The 22,912-nt window shown below is 44.9% G+C and overlaps 1 protein-coding gene across 1 annotated transcript in view; it reads right to left on the reverse strand.

Moving 5' to 3' along the window:
* LOC144610004 (PH and SEC7 domain-containing protein 1-like) overlaps nucleotides 1–22,912 on the reverse strand; it is a 120,198-nt gene that overhangs the window by 77,692 nt on the left and 19,594 nt on the right. Inside the window, 3 exon segments of the mRNA XM_078428440.1 lie at nucleotides 9,503–10,018; nucleotides 18,634–19,120; nucleotides 22,014–22,125. Of these exon segments, the coding sequence (XP_078284566.1) occupies nucleotides 9,503–10,018; nucleotides 18,634–19,120; nucleotides 22,014–22,125 (1,115 nt within the window).

Consider the following 22,912-nt stretch of genomic DNA (forward strand, 5'->3'; position numbering starts at 1 on the left):
AGGCAGCTGCTCTACCTGCTGTGCCACCCAGGGTTGGCAGTAATTTTTTCCGAGAAATACTCCTGGGATCACAGGCCAGTGGTGCAGAAAAATGTATGCATAGCAGGATCCCACAAAATAGGCTGAATGGCCAATTGATCCTAGTACTGAGTGAGGCAGGAGTCCTGGGACATTGTCCGCCCACCTTGCAGGCTGGTCTCAGTGTGGGGGGAACTCAGGATTGAATCCCCCCCACTCCAACCCCCCTCACCCTCAGAACCTCCAACTATGGGGCAGCTTGACTGGGTGCCCCAAAGAGAGTCATAGAGTGATACAGCGTGGAAACAGCCCCCATGGCCCAACTTGCCCACGCCAGCCAACATGTACCAGCTACACTAGTCCCACCTGTCGGGGCCCATATCCCTCTAAACCTGTCCTATCCATGTACCTGTCTAAATATTTCTTAAACATTGTGATAGTACATGCCTCAACTACCTTCCTCACAGCTTGTTCCATTCACCTAACAACCAAAAAGGCTGGAGCGACTAGGCTTGTATACACTGGAATTTAGAAGGATGAGAGCGGATCTTATCGAAACATATAAGATTATTAAGGGGTTGGACACGTTAGAAGCAGGAAACATGTTCCCAATGTTGGGGGAGTCCAGAACCAGAGGCCACAGTTTAAGAATAAGGGGTAGGCCATTTAGAACAGAGATGAGGAAAAACTTTTTTCAGTCAGAGAGTTGTAAATCTGTGGAATTCTCTGCCTCAGAAGGCAGTGGAGGCCAGTTCTCTGAATGCATTAAAGAGAGAGCTAGATAGAGCTCTTAAGGATAGCAGAGTCAGGGGGTATGGGGAGAAGGCAGGAATGGGGTACTGATTGAGAATGATCAGCCATGATCACATTAAATGGTGGTGCTGGCTCGAAGGGCCGAATGGCCTACTCCTGCACCTATTGTCTTTTGTCTAACTGCTGTCCTCATTTCAGCTGCCTCACCCAATCTGGAAAAAGTTACCCCTCAGATTCCTATTAAATCTTTTCCCCCCCTCACCTTCAACCTATGTCCTCTAGTTCTCAATTCCCTCATTCTGGGCAAGAAACTCTATGCGTTTAAACAATCTGTTTCTCTCATGGTTTTATACACCTATATAAGAAACATAGAAACATAGAAAATAGGTGCAGGAGTAGGCCATTCGGCCCTTCGAGCCTGCACTGCCATTCAATATGATCATGGCTGATCATTCAGCTCAGTAGCCTGTACCTGCCTAAGATCACCCCTCATCCTCCTGCACTCCAAGGAATAGTCCTCGCCTGCTCGACCTCTCCCTATAGCTCAGGCCCTCGAGTCCTGGCAACATCCTCGTAAATCTTCTCTGTATCCCGACCCGAAACGTCACCCATTCTTCCTCTCCTGTCTGGCTGAGTTACTCCAGCTTTTTTTTTGTGTCTATTCTCTGAAAACCTTTCCAGCTTGAGAGGCCTTCAGAAGAACGTTCCCTGCCAGGTGCTTAAGTTCTTAAGTGATAGGAGCATAATTAGGCCATTCGGCCCGTCAAGTCTACTCCACCGTTCAACCATGGATGATCTATCTATCTCAATAGTCACCTTCCTAGCCCCATTCTCCTCTGATACCCGCACTAATCAGTCTGAAGGAGGGTCTCGACCCGAAACGTCACCCATTCCTTCTCTCCTGAGATGCTGCCTGACCTGCTGAGTTACTCCAGCAATTTGTGAATAAATCGATTTGTACCAGCATCTGCAATTATTTTCTTACACTATTCAAGAATCTCTCTGTCTCTGCTTTAATAACATCCTTCATGAATACCCTGAGAAGCACAGTTAAGTGGCAGCTGTGCAAGGAAGGGTCTGCGGGAGACGGAAGAGGTGAGCAAGGTGAGAGGGGGTGGAGGGGATGGGGAAATAGAAGTCTCATTACTCACAGCTCGCCTGTAGCAAGGACGGGCCCGGACTGCCCCGACCGCTGCCAACAGCACAGAGTCCCGACAGTCGCATCGCCCATTGCAGCAGCCGTTCAGTCAGCCTGGAGGAGGGGTGGGGTGGGATGGGATGTTCTCTGAGGTGACCCCCCTCTCTGGCCCAAGACCCCCCCACCCCTCCCCTCCAGCAGCCGGTCAGTTGTCCATGGGTGGGCAGGTTGGCTGGTCTCTCTCTCTCTCTCTCTGTGTCAGTCTCTCTCTCTCTCTCTCTCTGTGACTGTCTCAGTTGCAGCTGGATCGCCGCCACAGCAGCCCAGATGTGCAGAGCGCTGGGTGCATTCTCCACACACTCTCTCCCATGTCTGCTCAACACCCTGACCTTGACATCTCCAGGCCGGGACCGCCGATGGGAACGATCTCCTCGCTCACACCGTCCCTCGGAGTTTGCAGAGAAAACGCGTCTCCTTCTGCTCCATCCCTCCCTGCACTCGTGTTTGGTCTGGTCTGATCTCTCTCTCTCCTCTCTCTCCTTCCCCCTCTCTCTCTCTCTCTCTCTCTCAGACCAGCCTCTCTTTCACGCTGTCTCGTTTCAGCTGCCTCACCCAATCCTCCTTCAGGTGCTCTTCCAAACCCATGCCTCCTCTCCACTCACTGCCTTTTGCTAGGTGCTTTACAGGAGATCGTGCTTAACCCTCTCGCCACCCACCACACCTCCCTCCCTCCCTCCCGGCCACCGGCTGATGCACCTCGTTCTTCTATTGTCCGCCTCACACAACTGTGTCAGGTCAACCCCTTTCAAAACTTTCATCGGAGGTGGAGTTACGAAAGGAGGTGTGTGCAAGTGGGAGGCTGGGTTCTGAAGAAGGGTCTCGACCCGAAACGTCACCCATTCCTTCTCTCCCGAGATGCTGCCTGACCTGCTGAGTTACTCCAGCATTTTGTGAATAAATCGATTTGTACCAGCATCTGCAGTTATTTTCTTATACTACTGGGTTCCATATCTGTTCACTTGTAAACTAATCACTGCAAGCCTCATTCCTGTCAATGATTTCCTTTTAGTTGCTGGTTCTCTGTGACTCTCACCTTCGCACCTCCCCCTCTCTCCATTTCTCTCTCCCCTTTCCTCCCACTCATTCTACCTCTCTCTTCACACTCCCTCCCTCTCTATTCTCCCTCCCTCCCCCTTCCCTTCTCTCCCTCTGACTTTCATTTTCTCTTTTCTCTTCAATTCTCTCTTCCTCTCATAGAAACATAGAAAATAGGTGCAGGAGTAGGTCATTCGCCCCTTCAAGCCCTTCAATATGATAATGGCTGATCATCCAAAATCAGTATCCCGTTCTTGCTTTTCCCCACATCCCTTGGTTCCATTAGTTATATCTAACTCTCTCTTGAAAACATCCAGTGAATTGGCCTCCACAGCCTTCTGTGGCAGAGAATTCCACAGATTCACAACTCTGTGGGTGAAAAAATGTTTCCTCATCTCAGTCCTAAATGTTCACCCCGTATTCTTAAACTGTGACCCCTGGTTCTGGACTCCCCCAACATTGGGAGCATTTTTCCTGCATCTAGCCTGTCCAATCCCTTAAGATTTTTATATGTTTCTCTAAGATCCCCTCTCGCCTTTCTAAACTCCAGTGAATACAAGCCCAGCCGATCCATTCTTTCATCATATGTCTCGCATTTTCCCTCCTTCCCTTTTGCTCACTCTTGCTCTTTCCCCTTTACTCTTGTAGTTTTCTTCACTCTCTCTTTCTCCTCTCCTCCCCCCCCTCCCTCTCTAAATGGTCTCCCAACAAGAATCCCTCCATTTAACCCCTTGGTAGGAATGCACAGATTGTCCACAGTTAGAGTCTCTCAGAGGGATTTGGAATCCATGATGTGGTCTCCTGCACATGCCAAAGACATTCTGGAGGAATGATGGTCACTCTTCAAGTTATGAGACTAACAGCAAGACCCTGAGTCATTGATCCATTTCCACAGACATTAGATAGACTACTCTGAGTTATGTCACAAGACAACGAGGACAGGGAAGATCTGAGTTTGTCCTCAAAGCGTCCTTGAAGAAATGCAACATCTCTGACTCATGACTGCTCAAAATGGAGAAAGACCACTTGGGATGTTATTGTGAACCTGGAGGCCATCCATCAGGAGCATACAGAGGCCCACCTGCTGAAAGTCTACAGCCTTATATTTCTCCTCGGAACCAGAGTGGAAGCAAGTCAACCTCGATCTGGGCGGACTGACCAAAAAGAATTAGACTAGTACAAGAGTAGGCTATTAACGCCAAAGGAAATGCAGAAGTAGGCCATTCAGCCCCTTGAGCCCATTCTGACATCAACAAGATCGACTTCACACCATATCGCTGCTCTATCCATATATCCCTTAGTGCCACAAATATCCAGAAATCTGTCCATCTCTGTTCTAAAAGCAGTCAGCGACGCAGATCTCCACGGTAGGGAATTCCCCAGATTCACTGCCCTCTCAGTGAAGACATTTCTCCGCTCCATCTGAGTCCTCAATAGCCTACTCCTTATTTTGAGCCTGACCCTCAACCAGAGAAAACAATCTCCCTGCATCAACAGTGCCAAACCATCTGAGAACTCTGAACGTTTCACGCCTCATTCTTTCCATCTCCAGAGGACTAGCCGATACATTTACACCCCACAAGATAGACCTCCTAACGCAGCTTATCCAATCTTTCCTTTTGACTGAGGTCTTCCAGTCCTGGGGAATCTGCATACCTTCCAGTGGTATAACATGTCTTCATTTTCTCAGTTATTGGGTCTTCCTTTTCCCTCATCCTGGAGTTTCTCCTTCGCACCTAGTGATGTAGATGCGTGATCTACCAGCTTTGCACCGTACATTCTGAAGTGGTGGATGGTATCATGGAAAGCCATAAGATATAGGAGCGAGCTACCAGCACATGACACCTTGGACATCAACACTAAATAATTTTACACAGCTGAAGAATTTCTGTACCTTGGTGTGCAGAATGTAGTACAGTACTTCAAGCATGACCTAAACTCTGTCCTAATTTTCGTCCCATTTGCTCCAACCAGCTTACTGACAGCAATCCATTTAAGCCGCACTCCCTAGATACTTGCTTCTGCATTGCGGTTGAGATTTGCAGGAAACCGAAGACAACAACAATCAAACTAGACAGTTTTGTGCAATTTTGGTCAAACCAAGGGCTGAGATGCTCCAAGCAACATATCATCATTAACTACATACCTGCAGAGAGCTGATTTAGCTCTGTACATCCATCTCGAAGACCAGCCAGCAGATCTCCTGCTTTGGGACCACACACCACCTAACCTCATTTTAAATTAGACCACACGTTCACTTGTGGATTATTTTTAAAAGACATCACCAGGAAGTGAAGGCAGGCAAGCCTGCCCTTCTTTGGCCTTGTGCCAGTGCCGTCTCCACATACACTGGAGACTTTCTTTACACAGATACAGTACATTCAATAGAGTATTGTCCCTTTCTGTAGGCTTGTTTTGGTTGTAAGTACAGAGTTACAAAACAATTGGTTAACCCTTTGGCACTGAATTGTACTTGGCTGTTTTCAAAATAATAACACAGTCATAGAGCAAGAAAGACTTGTATTGACACAACACTCTGTAAAGACTCCCTGAGGCATTCCAAAGTGTTTAACACACAATGACTGTATTAGGAGGCAAAGTCAGATACTACCTTGCACACAACTCAATCCTACATTGTGGGTTTCTCTACTCCTGCTGGCGAATGTGGAGGGTGGGATGTTTGCCAGGGCATCAGGAGAATTCCAAGTTTTATTTCAATACCATGGAATTCCCAAGTTTAAATAAGCATCTGAACGAACAGCAGCTTAGAGTGATGCCTCATGTAACGACGGCCATAACAATTCAGCATTCTCTCAGCTGTATGCCTGCTGAAGGGTTTGAATGTACCACCATACCACTGTAGTCTGTGCAATCCACCCTCACAGCTCATGCTTTGCTATTCTGGTAAACCCCTGGCGACCTACTAGGGTTGTGAGAAGAGACATTTTTGTTTCATCGAGCAAGTTGTTGTGCACTAGAACACACTATCTGAAAGGGCAGCAGAAGCAGATTCAACAGGAATTTCCAAAAGGAATTTCCAAAAGGGAATTGGATCTGTACATGGAGAAAGTGGTCAGATATCGCATGGGAGAGGGTCTGAATTCTCCCTGTCATTTAAGAGAATATATGACATATATTTTCACATAGAACAGTACAGCACAAGAACAGGCCCTTGGCCTACAATGTCCACACTCAACATGATCGCAGGTTAAACCTATCTCCTCTGTCTGCATGTGATCCTTACCCCCCACATATCCACATGCCTATCCAAAAGTATTTTAAATGCCATTATTGTATCTGAACATTCCTGTGCTTCAGGAGGAGCATTTGTGTGTGTGTGTGTGTGCGAAGAAAGTATCTTCTCAAAGTCACCATCACTTTCCATTGCAGCTTGGATATTAAAAAATCAAGAACACTTCACCAAGATTTTGAGCATTAGTTACTCTGCGAATCAGGATAGATTTCAGAGACACACTTGAGACTGCAGATGCTGGAATCTTGCGCAATAAACAAAGCACTGGGGACAAACTCCATGGATCGGGCAGCATCTGTGGAGGGAAAATGACAGATGCTATTTTGGGTCGGGACCGAGTTTCGGCCAGGATGTTTTAACTCTGAAGAAGGGTCTCAACCCGAAATGTTGCCCTGCTCCTTCCACAGATGCTTCCTGGCCTGTTGTTCCTAGTTCGTTGTTCCTAGTTTGTTTTAGGAATCATTCAGATCATTCAAATCCTCCTCATGACCTACAAAGCCCTCCATAACCTGGCCCCATCCTACCTGACTGACCTCCTCCACAGACACACTCCCATCCGCACCCTCCGCTCTGCTGCTGCTAACCTCCTGTCCCTCTACATCCGGACCAAACTCAGATCCTGGGGGGACAGGGCTTTCTCCATCGCTGCTCCCACCCTCTGGAACTCACTACCTCAGACCATCAGAGACTCCTCCTCACTCACCACATTCAAAACATCACTGAAGTCTCACCTGTTCAACACGGCCTTCAACCACTGACCGTCGCTTCACTTTATTCTTCCTTTTCTGTTCGTTTATCTATTTATTTTTTTGGTCTTATTTACCATGTAAAGCGTCTTTGAGTGTCTAGAAAAGCGCTATACAAATGTAATGTATTATTATTATTATTATTATCTCTTTGAATCTCCTGCTGCTAAACATTGGAGGCCATTTGGCCCATCATGTCTCTATATCAACTCCTCGAGTTACTCCCAATCCCACATTACTCTATGTCTCCTGTACTGTGGATTCTTCAATCCACATCACCCCTTCAATGGTTATTTTTTAATTGTTTTAAATTATCTCACACCTTTTATCTTTTCATCTCACACCTTTTGCCTCAGCCTGTCAAATACCCCCTCACCTGTATCCACCTATCACTTGCCCAGCTACGGCCTGCCCCTCCTCACTTCGGGTTTTCTTCCCCCTCTCCCCTCCCCACCACAGTCTGAAGAAGGGTCCCGATCGGAAACAACACCTATCCATGTTCTCCAGAGATGCTGCCTGGCCCGCTAAGTTACTCCAGCACTTTAGGTCTATCTCTATAATATGTTGCTACATGGAATCTCTTGACATCTTCAGTGGATCCAGAAAAATGGTGCATCAACTACCAAGGCTGTAAATTAATCTTCCATTGGGCCTTTTCTGTTGGTGTTTTTCACAATTTTATTATTCTCCTTCTGTCTTTCAACCACTGGCCCCAACCCCGCCAAACTTTCTGCTCCATTAGTAATCCTGGAGGTTGGCAGACAAGCTATATGCCAGGCCAGTGACCCTCCTGGTCCACTGGCTCTGTGTCCTGTGCCCTGAAAGGCTGAGATTATGACCTGTGACACCAAACGTTGAGTAGCTGCACGTTACTGCACTCTGCGCCTCCATGCACTGGTGGAATGCAACCTTCAGCCTGCCAAAGCAAATCATTAACCGAAGGTGACTGTGGTAACATTGTTGAGAAAATGCCAATTATTGCCAATCTCAACCTTTGTCAACATCCAAGTGACCTGTTTGATCACTATGGGGGAACCAAACCAGACTTTACCACAGCACACTCAATAAAACAGATGGGTGTAGAAGGGTCTTGACCCGAAACATCACCCATTCCTTCTCTCCAGAGATGCTATTCTCCATATTTAATTTCATTAAAGTTCAGTTTCTCAATTTGCCTTTGGTGGTATTTTAACCCATAATCTCCAGATTGCTAATCCAAATCTGAAACGGCTCCGTGACTGAATATAGCAAAGTTAAGCATGAAAAATGTGCATTCAGCAAAACACAAACATCAGCCCAGAAAAGGGAGATGAGTAAATGGATGATGTATTAGCTGAACCAAAATGATAAAGATTGAGAAGTAGACAGGGTCATTTAGGCTATTGTTACACTGAACACACGCACATATCTTACACTCTGAAATCAATTCTAGTCTATCTCAAAACCACAAATAAACATTGTTGGCACCAAGATGTCTTATTAAGTTAGACTATGTTTCATTAACATCATCCAACAGTCAGTTATTAATTGATTTGACCTTAGAAAATCAAAGAGTAAAGAGATAGCCCGCACAAGCAACATAGCGATACATTCATTGTGTAATGTTAATGGAAACCAACATTTTAATAAAAAACATAAACGTCCTTCGATGGTTATGATACACGTCAAAAAGGTAAAGTTTTGCTTCATTAATGTAATTGCCAGTTACAACAGTTTTACTTTACACCATTCTTGGGGTACCTCAGGGTGTGATAGTATTATCAGAAGACATGAACATGTTAACCCTCTGTGCTAGATGCAGCATTGATGGCAAGGTGCCCTGGGCCAACAGTTGGATCATGGAGCCCAATATGCTTCACATGATTTAAAAAGAAAATGCAGCATGACCCACATTGGAGGAAATGACCAACCCTTGATTCAAGAGATAGGTTTTTCTACATTGGGGTTGAGGGAGGGAATTCCAGAAGTTTTGGCCCAAGCTGCTGAAGGTCTAGTCATCGGTGGAATATTAAAAATTATGAATACACAACAGTCCAGGAATGAACATCACAAAGTTACAAGGATAGTGAGTAGGCAAAGTACTGAGATCACCAGGGAAGCAGGCCCTTTGGCCCATCGAGTCCAGGCCACCATCAAGCAGTCATTACACTAATCCCATATTTCTATTCACCCAACATATCCAGTATTTCCCTTCACATTCCACCACTCACCGATACACTCGGGAACAATTAACTTCCATTCACCTTGGCTTTGTGGTTTGGGAGGAAACACAGGAGTACCCAACACAGGGAGAATGTACAAACTCTACATAGACAGTGCCAGAGGTCAGGATTGAACCTTGATCACTGGAACTGAGAGGCAACATCTCCACCAGCTGCACCTCTGTGCCACTCTTGCGATGTCACAAATAAGGATTGGAATATGTTGTTGCTTTGCCAGTAGTACAGTTCAAACTCAGAAACCATCATTGGGCCAGGTTCAGAACAGTTTGCAACTTACCTGGATGAATAATCTGACTGTGGTTCATCAGTGTCCATTTCATGGACCCCCTTGAGTAAGTTGTTGCCTGTGTAGAGTTGGCACTTGGTGAGAAGGTTCTCCGACTTGCTGTAGCCCACCATTGGGTTGGCACTTGGCTTCCTCCCCACTCTTGACACCTGGGACCTGGGGCTTCCTGACCAGCTCGAGTCCACTCTGGAGTCCGTGGATGAATTAGCACTGGGCCAGGGCAAAAACTTCTCTTCAATCAGACGGGCATTCTCCTTGATCTGCTCCTGGATTTCCGAGGTCAGGGCCGGAAAGTCAAAGGTGAAATAATTCCCCTGGCTCCTTTTGGGAGAGGCCAGGATTTCCACTGAGTCTAGGCTGGTGTAGGAGGTGCCTTTGGCACATTGAGACTCCAGGATGCACTCAAACTGTTTGCTGAAGGTGTCAGTCCCTTCTTCAGAGAGACTCCGGGAAATGCTGATCAAGGCCACAGATGGAAGCAGATTTTTGACCTCTGTGTCTGGTGACCTGAAGAAGTGAAAGACATTGAAACATGCTGCACAGAACGAGGCCAATCAGCCCATCTAAGTTGGGCTGTTTTATGATAGAGCAATCCAATTAGTCTCACTCCTCATCTCTTTCCCCATTGGTGTAGATATATTTTTCCTTTTGTATTAAGCCAAAGTCTCTGTATACCCAAGCCAACCCCAATGGGACTCGACTAATGTAGCAAAAAAAGCACAGAGTATTGGAAATACTCAGCAGGTCAGGTAGTATCTGCGCAAGGGGAAAAACAGAGTTAAATGTTTTAGATTGTTGGCCTTTGATCTGAACTGAGGAAATTTAAGAATGGAACAAGTTTTACATTGCAGAGAAAGTGGGAGGGGTGAAGACCAAAGAAGGTACGGTCAATATTTCAACCAGCATCTGCAGTTCTTTCCGACACCAAAGAAGGTAAGGTCAGTGGTTGGCCAGACACTTGGAAAGGCTGAACAACTCCAGTGGTGACAGACAAAAAGTAAAACAGAACCACAAATAACAAAAATCTGAAATAAAAACAGAAAATACTGGAAACGCTCAGCCAGTCAGGCTACATCTGTGGAAAGAGAAACAGAATTAATGTTTTAAGTCAGAGACCCATAATCAGAGCTGGCAGGCACGGTGGCACAACTAGTAGAGCCACTGTCTCACAGCACCAGAGATCCAGGTTCAAGCTGATAGGTGCTTCCTGGGTGAAGGTTGTTCCTTCATTTCATTTTTCATTTAATTTCATCATTTTATTTCGTACATGTTAAAAGACATCAATTAAAAAACAAAATAAACAACAAAAAAACCCCAAAAAACCCCAGAAGAAATACAGAATTTCATCCATTACTTAACGTCTTTACATGTGCGAAAAGGAGTAGGAAGAAGTGTGGACTTATTTAATCCTACCCCCATTCCCTAATCAATATTTATCAAGTATTATCTATAATAACTAATACCTAAAATACATATATAACTACATATATACTCACTCACCCCTACAATCATATGAATATACCTATTTACACAATAATGTCTATATTAACTACATCTGATATATATACATACATTAAGCTCCTTCTCCCTGATGTGTATATGTCCTCCCATATTCCTCAGATGAGTTGGTTGGGAGGTTAATCAGCCACTGTAAATTTCTCCCAGAGGTAAACACGTTACGTTACGTTTAGTTTAGTTTAGTTTAGTTTAGTTTAGTTTAGTTTAGTTTAGTTTAGTTTAGTTTAGTTTAGTTTAGTTTAGTTTAGTTTAGTTTAGTTTAGTTTAGTTTAGTTTAGTTTAGTTTAGTTTAGTTTAGTTTAGTTTAGTTTAGTTTAGTTTAGTTTAGTTTAGTTTAGTTTAGTTTAGAGATACAGCACAGATACAGGCCCTGCAACTCATTGAGTCCACGCCAACCATCGATCACCCATTCACACTAGGGCAAACTTACAGAAACCACTTATCATACAAATGGGATGTGGGGAAAAAAACAGGGCACCCAGGGGAAGCCCTTTTGCGGTCACAGGAAGAACGTGCAAACACCTCTAGATAGCACCCAAGGTCAGGATTGAACCCGGGTCTCTGGCGTGCGAGATAGCAATTCTTCCAGCTCAGCCATTGTGCCACCTCTGATGCAGGGCCGTTTTTCCAGCATTATGGGCCCCCGGGCAAAGCAGTGTACTGGGGCCCCTACCGTTACTCTCCCCCACCCCCCTTTCCCTACCAGCCCCCCCCTGTCGTGCTGGCGAAAAGCACTTACCGAAAAGCACTTAGCGATGGACTTAGGGTGCTACATTGTTGCAAAAAGCACTTACAGATCGCTGTGAGAAGCACTTAGTGACCGAAAATGTTGCGAAAAAAGCACTTATTGAACCTACATTTTTAAAGTAGTATTTATTTATTGCAAGTGTTTGGTAACGGGCGGCGCGGACACGATGGGCCGAAGGGCCTCTTTCTGTGCTGTAGGACTCTATGACTCTAAGTCACTTAACATACATAGATCAGCATGGGGCCCCTATGCTCGTGGGCCCCCGGGCAAGTGCCCATCAGGCCCATGCGTTAAGACGGCCCTGCTCTGATGAGAATGTGGGATTAATTTGGCATGTATAACTGGGTGGCTGATGGTGGATGTGAAGAACTGTTGCTGTGCTTTATCCCTGAATGACTGGGAAAGCATCGGCAGGGTCGGCTAAGAGAGGGCTGCAGTGCATGTCTCGAGAGGGGTGAGGCAGATTAAAATTAAAAGCCTGATAGACCTAAAATAGAAATTATAAATAAAGCCGAACAGTTGGAAGTGTGAGTCACAATGCTGGAGTGGCTGATTAATTTTAAAAACTGTCAAATCTGAAGATAATAATATCAAGAGTCAAGAGTAGTCACAAAGTGCTGGAGTAACTCAACGGGTCAGGCAGCATCTCTGGAGAAAAATGATAGCTGACATTTTGTGTCAGGATGTTTAATTGTTATATGTACCGAAAACAGAACTATAAAATTCTTACTGGCAGCAGTATAACAGGCCTGTAAACACATTACCAGTTATATGTGTCACATTTGGGTCAGGTTGGGTGTTTATTCTGATAAAACGTTCAGGTTTGGATCAGTTTGTGCCATGCCTTACATCAGTGCTGTACCTCGGACAGGATAATTCGCTCAGTACATCAGGAGTCCTCAGCTGTGGCTCAACAGCAGTGAATGTGCAGCACAGTACACCATTTCACTGCTTTTCTGCTCTGGATTGTGTTGGGAATGGAAAAAAAAGCTAATGTTCTTGGGTTCGGCTGGGTTCTAATCAGGACCATTCAATTGTATACCCCAGCGGGTTTCTAACTCCATCGCTCTTTCATGCAATGAGTCCAAGATCACAACTCACTATGTCAGACGATGGACTATGCCCATCTCTCCATGGACAGATGATGCTTTGGGTCATCTGAAGAAGGATCCCAACCTGAAATGTCATCTGTCCAATTCCCTCTGCTGATGTTGCATGACCCACTGGGTTCCTCTACAAGATAGATACGTGCGGCACGGTGGCGCAGCGGTAGAGTTGCTGCCTTACAGCGAATGCAGCGCCTGAGACTCAGGTTCGATCCTGACTACGGGCGCCGTCTGTACGGAGTTTGTACGTTCTCCCCATGACCTGCGTGGGTTTTCTCCGAGATCTTCGGTTTCCTCCCACACTCCAAAGACGTACAGGTATGTAGGTTAATTGGCTGGGCAAATGTAAAAATTGTCCCTAGTGTGTGTAGGATAGTGTTAATGTGCGGGGATTGCTGGGCGGCGCGGACCCGGTGGGCCGAAGGGCCTGATTCCGTGCTGTATCTCTAAAAAAAAAAGATACAAAATGCTGGAATAACTCAACGGGACAGGCAGCATCTCTGGATAGCAGGAATAGGTGATGTTTCGGGTCAAGACCTTTCTTCAGACTGAACTTTGTTTTTGGCTCAAGATTCCAGCATCTGCAGTTTCTTTTATCTCACGAAACTCCTCTCCATTTTCCAGTGGTTCTGTTAACTATCCCAAACCTGAGAGATTTGGGCACTCACTCTCCTGCCAGTAGAGGGAGCTGCTCCACAACCTGGGGTGAAGACCTTGGCAAAGTGCAGGAGCTTTAGGTTCAGGTTTATTGTTGTCACATGTACCGAGGTACAGTGAAAAATGTTACTTTGCATGCTCTCCCAGTAGATAGGGTATACCATATATAGATACAGTCAAATCAAACTCAAGTACAATAATTAGAACAAAGGGGAAGGTACAGAGTGTAGAATATAGTTCAAAACATTGCAGCACATCATTTCCTCAGACAAAGTCCAATGTTCTAGAAGCTCCCTCTGTGCTGCTCAAAGATACTAGAGGAGTATGATGAACCACTCCGTCGAAATTGCCTATACTGAAGTGTAGTACGCAAAGGAGCATAACGTCCGCCATTTTAGTAAGCAAAACCCGCCGTTCGCTCTGCCTCTTGCAGTGTAATCAGTGTTTTGGGGGAACAGTATGTGTGATGATACCATAACAATGCAGAATATATTTCGTCTATCAATTCACAGATTTTTGTTATTTTTCTTTTTAAATGTTTCTGCAAGTTTCTGCCTACTAAAATGGCGCCGTGACATATTGCGGTTTTTAGGGTCAAGTGGTCTATCTTGTTCCTTTAGTATCTTTGGTACTGTTTGACCAGAGGAATGTTTCCAGCATTTTCTGTTATCAATGCATAAACCATATTATGCACATTACAATGCAAATACCGACCAGCAGAGGGATCACTGAGTCAGAGTGCTGCAGATGCAGTAAAATTCCGATAATCCAGCACCAACATGATTCTGGTGATGCAGAACAAACACATTTTCCGGACTATTGGATATTACCAATTTTAATACTCCAACCCACTTTTAATCCATTTTTTAGTGCAACACAGTAGCATAACCAGTTTTCTAGTGAACCTAATGAGTTTAAAGGGAGAGCTGGCAAAAGGCCATAATGTTTTAATTCGAGTATGGGAGACAGAACCTGGTGAGTTTAAAGGGAAATAGGCACAAAAAGCTGGAGTAACTCAGCAGGACAGGCAGCATCTCTGGGGAGAAGGAATGGTTGATGTTTTGGGTCGAGACCCTTCTTCAGGAATACAAGCTTTAAGGGAACATAGAGGAGTACTCGATGAGTTTAAAGGGAGCAGGGAATAGAACCGAGTTTAAAGGGAGTGCAGGAGACGGGGCTCCTGTAAGTTTAAAGGGAACGATGGAAAGAAGAATCCGGCGTGTTTAAAGAGACTGCGAGAATATTAACCTGGTGAGTTTAAAGAGGGTGGTGGACATAAAGGAGTACAAGCTTTAAGGGAACATAAAGGAGTACTCGAAATGTGTAGAACAGCAGATGCTGGTTCAAATCGAAGATAGACACAAAATGCTGGAGTAACTCAGCGGGACAGGCAGCATCCCTGGAGAGAAGGAATGGGTGACGTTTCGGGTTGAGACCCTTCTTCAGACTGATGGAGTACTCGATGAGTTTAAAGGGATCGGGGAATAGAACCCAGTGTGTTTAAAGTGAGTGTGGGAAATAGATTCCCATTCTGTTTCATGGAAGCTCAGCAAAATTTTATGTGAACCCAAATGACCAGGAACCTGCCTGGCCTCCATGGAAGATCCTGCAACATCAATAAAGTAATAAGGAATTTACTTGTTCTCTGATCATGTTGGGAAGGCAATGGATGATGAGGATGGATTTGTGAGAAATTTTTTTTTTAGATGGAGGCACAAGAGTCTGCAGATGCAGGAATCTTGAGTAAAGAGCAAACTGCTGGAGGAACTCAGCAGGGCAGGCAGTATCTTTGGAGGGAATGGATGGAAGATGCGTTTTCAGGCTATATATATATACTTCATAAAATTAGACCATATCTGGCCAGATATCCGCTAACAGCTGCTTGGCAAAGAGACCAGAAATGATACAGTGGAACATGTCCACAATTTGTAACGGACATGGTTCAGTGATTGCAAAGGCCTGACTAATCAGTTATTGAAAGAGGGACGCTGCCTACTTCAGAATCACTGAATCCTGTGTTAATAGGTTGCTTGAATGCATAAAAAAGACACAAAGTGCTTTAGTAACTCAACGGATCAGAAAGCATCTCTGGAGAACATGTATCGGTGACGTTTCATGTTGGGATGCTTCTTCAGACTAAAGACGGGTCCAACCAAAGACGGGTCCCAACCCGAAAGGTCGCCTATCTATGTTCTCCAGAGATGCTGCTGAATTACTCCAGCACTCCAGCACTTTAAGTCCTTTTTTTAAAAAAACGGCATCTGCAGTTCCTTGTCTCTACATATTGATTGAATTATATGTGCCTCGATGTTTAAAAAGGTTCCCTAACTTAAGACACCAAGCTAAAACACCTCAGAATACTTCACTGTGTTGAAGGTGTACAGGAATGTAGTGTTGTATTTAATGGGTTACGTAAATAAAGTTAGACCATCAGTGAAGTACCTGCCTTATAATGATTAGCTGATGAGGAGTCATTATGTCCTTATTTATATCACAACACTAACTCGGGAAGCAAATGCAATTTCATTTGTCACCTCCAGAAGGCACTTTTGGCAGCATGCGCTTCCACCTCTACATACTTCCAATCACTGGGAAATCTTTTCATAAGTCCCCACACTAAATACATCTCACCCTTCCTTCCTTCCTTTATGTCTACTTATGGAAAGTGGGTTTTGCTGGCAAGGACCTGCAGTTTAGCAGGTGGTGGGCAGCCAACATCGGAGAGGAGCCTGCATGGGTGTTGTCACCACTGGCCGAGAGACCACATCCCTTTTGGCACTTGAGGATCCAGGGTTGGGAGATGCGGAAGAAATCCATTCCACCGTGATTTAACCCTTTGACTTATTGCACCGTAAACCGTTACCCCCTCATTCTTTCAGTCAGCTAAAGGCATTTTTTCCAACATTAAATGAACATTTAAAAAAATGCTAGGAATATTACATTTTAAGAAAATACATAAAATGGTGGAAACACTCAACAGATCAGGCAAGGTAAACACAAAATGCTGGAGTAACTCAGCGGGTCAGGCAGCATCTCAGGAGAGAAAAAATGGGTGACGTTTCGGGTCGAGACCCTTCTTCAGGCTGATGTCAGGAGAAGGGGTGGGACAAAGATAGGATGTAGTTGGAGACAGGAAGACAATGGGAGAACTGGGAAGGGGGAGGGCAAAGAGAGGGACAGAGGAACTATCTGAAGTTGGAGAAGTCAATGTTCATACCGCTGGGGTGTAAACTGCCCAAGCGAAATATGAGATGCTGTTACTTCAATTTGCAGTGGGCCTCACTATGACAACAGAGGAGGCCCATGACAGAAAGGTCAGACTGGGAGTGGGAGGGGGAGTTGAAGTGCTGAGCCACCGGGAGGAATTTTCTACCTTCAATTTGAACTAGCATCTGCAGTATTTTCTGACACAATAGATCAGGCAGGTTCTGCAGAGGGAGAAGCAGAGTTAACCATTCAGGTCCGACCCCTTTTATTATAACTGGAGTAGACAAAAACAAATTAGTTTTAAATTGCAGATAAAGGAGCTGGAGGGATGTGGCCAAAGGAAAATCTCTGATAGGATGAGCCCAGAGGCAGATTACGATCATTTGTCTGTCTTATGTTGCTGACACCATGCCAGACCATATCAATGGGCGGGGAACTGAGCTAAAATAACCAGTAGATGACTGGAGAAATGGTCATTCTGATACTGACGGAAAACAAGAGCAGGTAACCTGAAGATGGAGAGGTCTATTTATATCCAGCAGCACTGTTTGATCACAGAGGAGACCTTATTGAGAGGGGATCTTATTGAAACATATAAGATTATTAAGGGGTCACAGCCATGATCACAATGAATGGCGGTGCTGGCTGGAAGGACCGAATGGCCTCCTCCTGCACCTATTTTCTATGTTTCTATGTTTCTATGGGTTCGACACGTTAGAGGCAGGAAACATAGAAAATAGGTGCAGGAGTAGGCCATTCGGCCCTTCGAGCCTGCACCGCCATTCAATATGATCATGGCTGATCATCCAACTCAGTATCCGTACCTACCTTCTCTCCATACCCCCTGATCCCTTTAGCCACAAGGGCCACATCTAACTCCCTCTTAAATATAGCCAATGAACTGGCCTCAACTACCTTCTGTGGCAGAGAATTCCACAGATTCATCACTCTCTGTGTGAAAAAAAACTTTCTCATCTCGGTCCTAAAAGACTTCCCCCTGTTGGGGGAGTCCAGAACCAGGGGCCACAGTTTACGAATGAGGGGTAGGCCATTTAGAATGGAAATGAGGAAAAACTTTTTCAGTCAGAGAGTTGTAAATCTGTGGAATTCTCTGCCTCAAAGGCAGTGGAGGCCAATTCTCTGAATGCTTTCAAGAGAGAGCTAGATTGAGCTCTTAAGGATAGCAGAGTCAGGGGGTATGGGGAGAAGGCGGGAATGGGGTACTGATTAAGAATGATCAGCCATGATCACATTGAATGGTGGTGCTGGCTCGAAGGGCTGAATGACCTACTCCTGCACCTGTTGTCTATTGTCTATCACCCCCACTAGTTCACTGTTATAGATCGTCATTGAACATTTCTCTCTGACATCAGGATAATCCTGACTAAGGCAAGGTCCAGCTGTCCCAAGCATAGTCACCCCATAATTCACTCAAAGATTTCAGCTTGGACCCATTAATGATCAACCATATTTAGTTCTTTCAACAATAGATTTGTCAACTGAGCTGGATTTGCATCCGGATGCATGAGGAGGTAACACCACATAGGATTTGATTGCCTCTCAAGTATCTCAGTGAGTAGAATTTGAAGACAGACACAAAAAGCTGGAGTAACTCAGCGGGTCAGACAGCATCTCTGGAGAAAAGGAATAGATTACATTTCTGGTCGAGACCCTTCTTCAGACTGAGAGTCAAGGGGTATCTCTTCAGAGATGCTATCTGACCCGCTGATTTACTCCAACATTTTACGTCTATCTTTGGTTTAAACCAGCATCTGCAGTTCCTTCCTCCACAGTAGGATTTGAAGGTTGGTTATTCGTCTTTGCAGTAGTTTGACCTTTATGGTGGGGAACCATCTCTGACACTTGCCCCATTGGATACACATTACCTGTCAGCAGCAGCAGAAGAGGTCTCGTAGAATACATCATCGTCTGCGGCTTTGGACTCTTCCTCTCCACTCTCTTCTCCACTCCCAGGGTTCCCATCAGGCATAGACAACCTGGGAGAAATGGAATGAGAGTCCACTTGGATGTCACATCCAACTGGGTGTTGCGGACTCTGACACTTCTCTGGACTGTCCATGTTGTCTTCAGCCATGACTTCATCTAGATTGGTTTCCTGGTAGCGTCTGACCAGCACTGCGTCCAGGTCTGTCTCTGAGAACTTGGTCGTTCTGGATGCATCTCCTGGTTTGCAACTTGTGGAATTCCCATTTGGCAAAGGAGAGACCTTTGGATCATTGGCCTTCTCCCTCAGGTCGCGATTGACAGGCTTCCAAACCCCAGATGCTCCATTGGTGGATACCTCATTCCACACTGTTTCATTATTGTCAACGGCGTGTGGATTTGCTAATGTCTTCTGGACCTCCGATTCAGCTGTAAGGAGAAAACAGAGTGTTAAGCACCAACTCCTCAACCCCCATTCAAGGGATATGAATAACACAACTAAGTCCACTTCTATGCATTGGAACTGAAAACACTTTGAACCAGTGACGTACCTAGGGTATGGCAGGTATGGCACGTGTCCTGGGCGCCACTTGAAGGGGGCGCCACAGAGCAGTTTCTATTAGGTTATCCACTTTGGCGGCAAAAACAAGGAGACAGATTATTATCTCAATGGTGTCAGGTTAGGTAAGGTGGAAGTGCAGCGAGACCTGAGTGTCCTTGTACACATCACTGAAAGTTGGCATGCAGGTACAGCAGTCAGTGAAGAAAGCTAATAGCATGTTGGCCTTCATAACGAGAGAATTTCAGTATAGGAGTAAAGAGGTTCTTCTGCAGTTGTTCTGCAGTTGTAAGACCGCATCTGGAGTATTGTGTACAGTTTTGGTCTCCTAATTTGAAGAAGGACATCCTTGTAATTGAGGCAGTGCAGCATAGGTTCACGAGATTGATCCCTGGGATGGTGGGACTGTCATATGAGGAAAGATTGAAAAGACTAGGCTTGTATTCACTGGAGTTTATGAGAGGGGATCTTATAGAGACATATAAAATTATAAAAGGACTGGACAAGCTAGATGCAGGAAAAATGTTCCAAATGTTGGGGGAATCCAGAACCAGGGGCCACAGTCTTAGAATAAAGGGGAGGCCATTTAAAACTGAGGTGAGAAGCAACTTTTTCACCCAGAGAGTTGTGAATTTGTGGAATTCTCTGCCACAGAGGGCAGTGGAGGCCAAATCACTGGATGAATTAAAGAGAGAGTTAGATAGAGCTCTGGGGGCTAGTGGAATCAAGGGATATGGGGAGAAATTGGGCACAGGTTCCTGATTGTGGATGATCAGTCATGATCACAATGAATGGCGGTGCTGGCTCGAAGGGACGAATGGCCTCCGCATGCACCTATTTTCTATGTTTTCTATGTTTTCTGTGTTAAAATCAGACATGCCATCCGCGCCGAGGACGTTTGTTTTCTAACGTGTAACGGCGTAAGTGTAATGGAAAGTAGTTTGCGAAGTATTGAGGGGAAAGAGGGGAATGATGTATCCTAATAAATATCGCGAGCAGTTGTATTTAAATAAGTGAATACCACTTGCACCAAATCAGTCTACGAATCCGTGTCCCCATTCCAACTCCTCATCTAATACAGCCGAGCACAAACGGCACATTTAATCGATTTTTCTTTTGCATCCCCAAACAAGTGAATATTAGATTGCAGTATTTCCTTGCACTAAAGGAACAATAAGTGCCGTACACCTTTTATGTATCTTTGGTGCTCATGATAACTATGCATTCGGTTTATAGACAATATAATTTCAGTGCTTTCCATAGGTGCTATTTTCCGTAGATATGCCCCTGCTTTGAACAGCTATGTTTGAACACAATGTGGCAACTAGCTTTTGTTTTTAAGAGAAAGGAGTGGACCTATTTGAGTTTATCATAACAAGAAATATTGATTACATTTACACCAAATGCTGAGGGAACTCAGCAGGTCAGGCAGCATCTGGAGAGAGAATGGGCAGCCAATGTTTTAGGTTAGGATCCTTCTTCAGACCCGAAACGTTGCCTGTCCATTCCTGCCACCGATGCTACCTGAACCACTGAGTTCCGCCAGCATTTTGTGGTTTGCGCAAGATTCCAGCATGTGGTTTCTCAAGTCTCCATTTTACTTGCAGTTATTTGCTTCAATAGACAATAGACAATAGACAATAGGTGCAGGTGTAGGCCATTCAGCCCTTCGAGCCAGCACCGCCATTCAATGCGATCATGGCTGATCACTCTCAATCAGTACCCCGTTCCTGCCTTCTCCCCATACCCCCTCACTCCGCTATCCTTAAGAGCTCTATCCAGCTCTCTCTTGAAAGCATCCAACGAACTGGCCTCCACTGCCTTCTGAGGCAGAGAATTCCACACCTTCACCACTCTCTGACTGAAAAAAATCGTCCTCATCTCCGTTCTAAATGGCCTACCCCTTATTCTTAGCTCTGTCAGCACCAAATACCATTTAGAATAAGAACTGAACTATAATATATCAAAGGATTATGGGACTCAATTGTGCAAAGAACCAAAGACACTGGATCTTTGGCCCACTGAGTTTGCACCTATCATCATTCACCCATTTACACACATCTCATGTTTTATTACCCCCAATTTCTCATCTCTCTACAATTCTGTCACTTTCACGCACTATCATGCTGCATGTCATTGGAATATAGCGGAGCTTCTACAAAACACACCTGTTTAAGAAACCCATTGGGAATCTTTCTCATTGCTCAGACTTTCCTTCATCTTGTTGAGCAATTTTAGAAAACGACAAAGACACCGGAATTTGCATTTGAAGATCACAGTTTATCAGTCAATTCAAGCTATCAAATGCCAATTTCATCGACACATTCTTAACACTGGGTGGTTGTCGTACAGCCATTAGAGCTGCTGCCTCACAGCTCCAGTGACCTGGGTTAAATCCGGACCTATGATACATTCAGTGTGTAGTTTGCACGTTCCCTCTGTGATGACGTGGGTTCTCCAATTTCCTCCTACATCCCACACTCACATAGTTTAATAGGTCACTCTAAATTGCTCCATGTGTTTAGATGGGTTGCAGAACATGGAGTTGTTAGGAATGTACGGAGAGTGGATGGCAGGGGGGAATTAGCCATGGAATGGCAATACTCTGTGAGCCGGTACAGACTCGATGGACTGAATGGCCTCATTTTATGTCCTGAAGAAATATGAAAGCAGTTTACACAAATCTACCCATAACAGCATCAATGTGACTGCCAATGGCTAGTGGCATCTTTTCAACATGTCCAAGATGGATTTGACATTTACCTTTATCTTCTGGGGTCTGTGATTCTGAGGTTCCATAGAAGAATTCTCGTCTGGCTTTTGCAATCTTCTGAGCCCGCTCGGAGTGTTCCCTGGCCCATGTACAAGAGTAGGCCTTAAAAACAAAATGGGTTCATTGTTCAGTAAGACTCAATGTCCAATATGTGGAGTGGTGGGTATCTATCTGTACAGGCAAAGGCACAGAAGTGCGAAAACACACACCTCCAGATTCAGGGACAGCTTCTTTCCATCTGTTATCAGGCAACTAAATCATCCTACCAACAACTAAAGAGCGGCCCTGAACTACAATCTACCATATTGGACACCCTTGGACTATCTTTAAATCGGACCTTACTAGACTTTACATTAAACGTTATTCCCTTTATCTTGTATCTTTACATTGTTGGATGGCTCGATTGTAATCATGAATTGCCTTTTCGTTGATTCAATAGCCCGCAACAAAAAGCTTTTCACCGTACCCCAGTACACGAGACAATAAACTGAACTAAAGGTGGGTATTAAAGGAAGATAGGGAGGTGGAGTAGCATTGGAAATTTCAGAACTTACAGCATTGACAGCTGGAATCATTGAGGGAATGATAAAAGGGAGCAGAATTAGAGGAGTTAATTGAAATGGGGATTGATGAGATACTGATTGAGGCAGGGGGCTTGCCATTACAGAGTGCAAATTCCTCATCTTTTCCACAATCATCACCCCATAGCTGGAAACCCACATCATAAATCACTCGTATCCCAAGTGTTAGCTGTGACTCCATGGGCAGCACTCCTTTCCTTTGGTGATGGGGTTACAGGTACAAGTCAAGCACCAGAAACTTCATACCAAGCATTCGTGTTACAATAGACAATAGACAATAGACAATAGGTGCAGGAGTAGGCCATTCA

Source organism: Rhinoraja longicauda, chromosome 35, assembly GCF_053455715.1.
Source record: "Rhinoraja longicauda isolate Sanriku21f chromosome 35, sRhiLon1.1, whole genome shotgun sequence".
Taxonomy (NCBI): domain Eukaryota; kingdom Metazoa; phylum Chordata; class Chondrichthyes; order Rajiformes; family Arhynchobatidae; genus Rhinoraja; species Rhinoraja longicauda.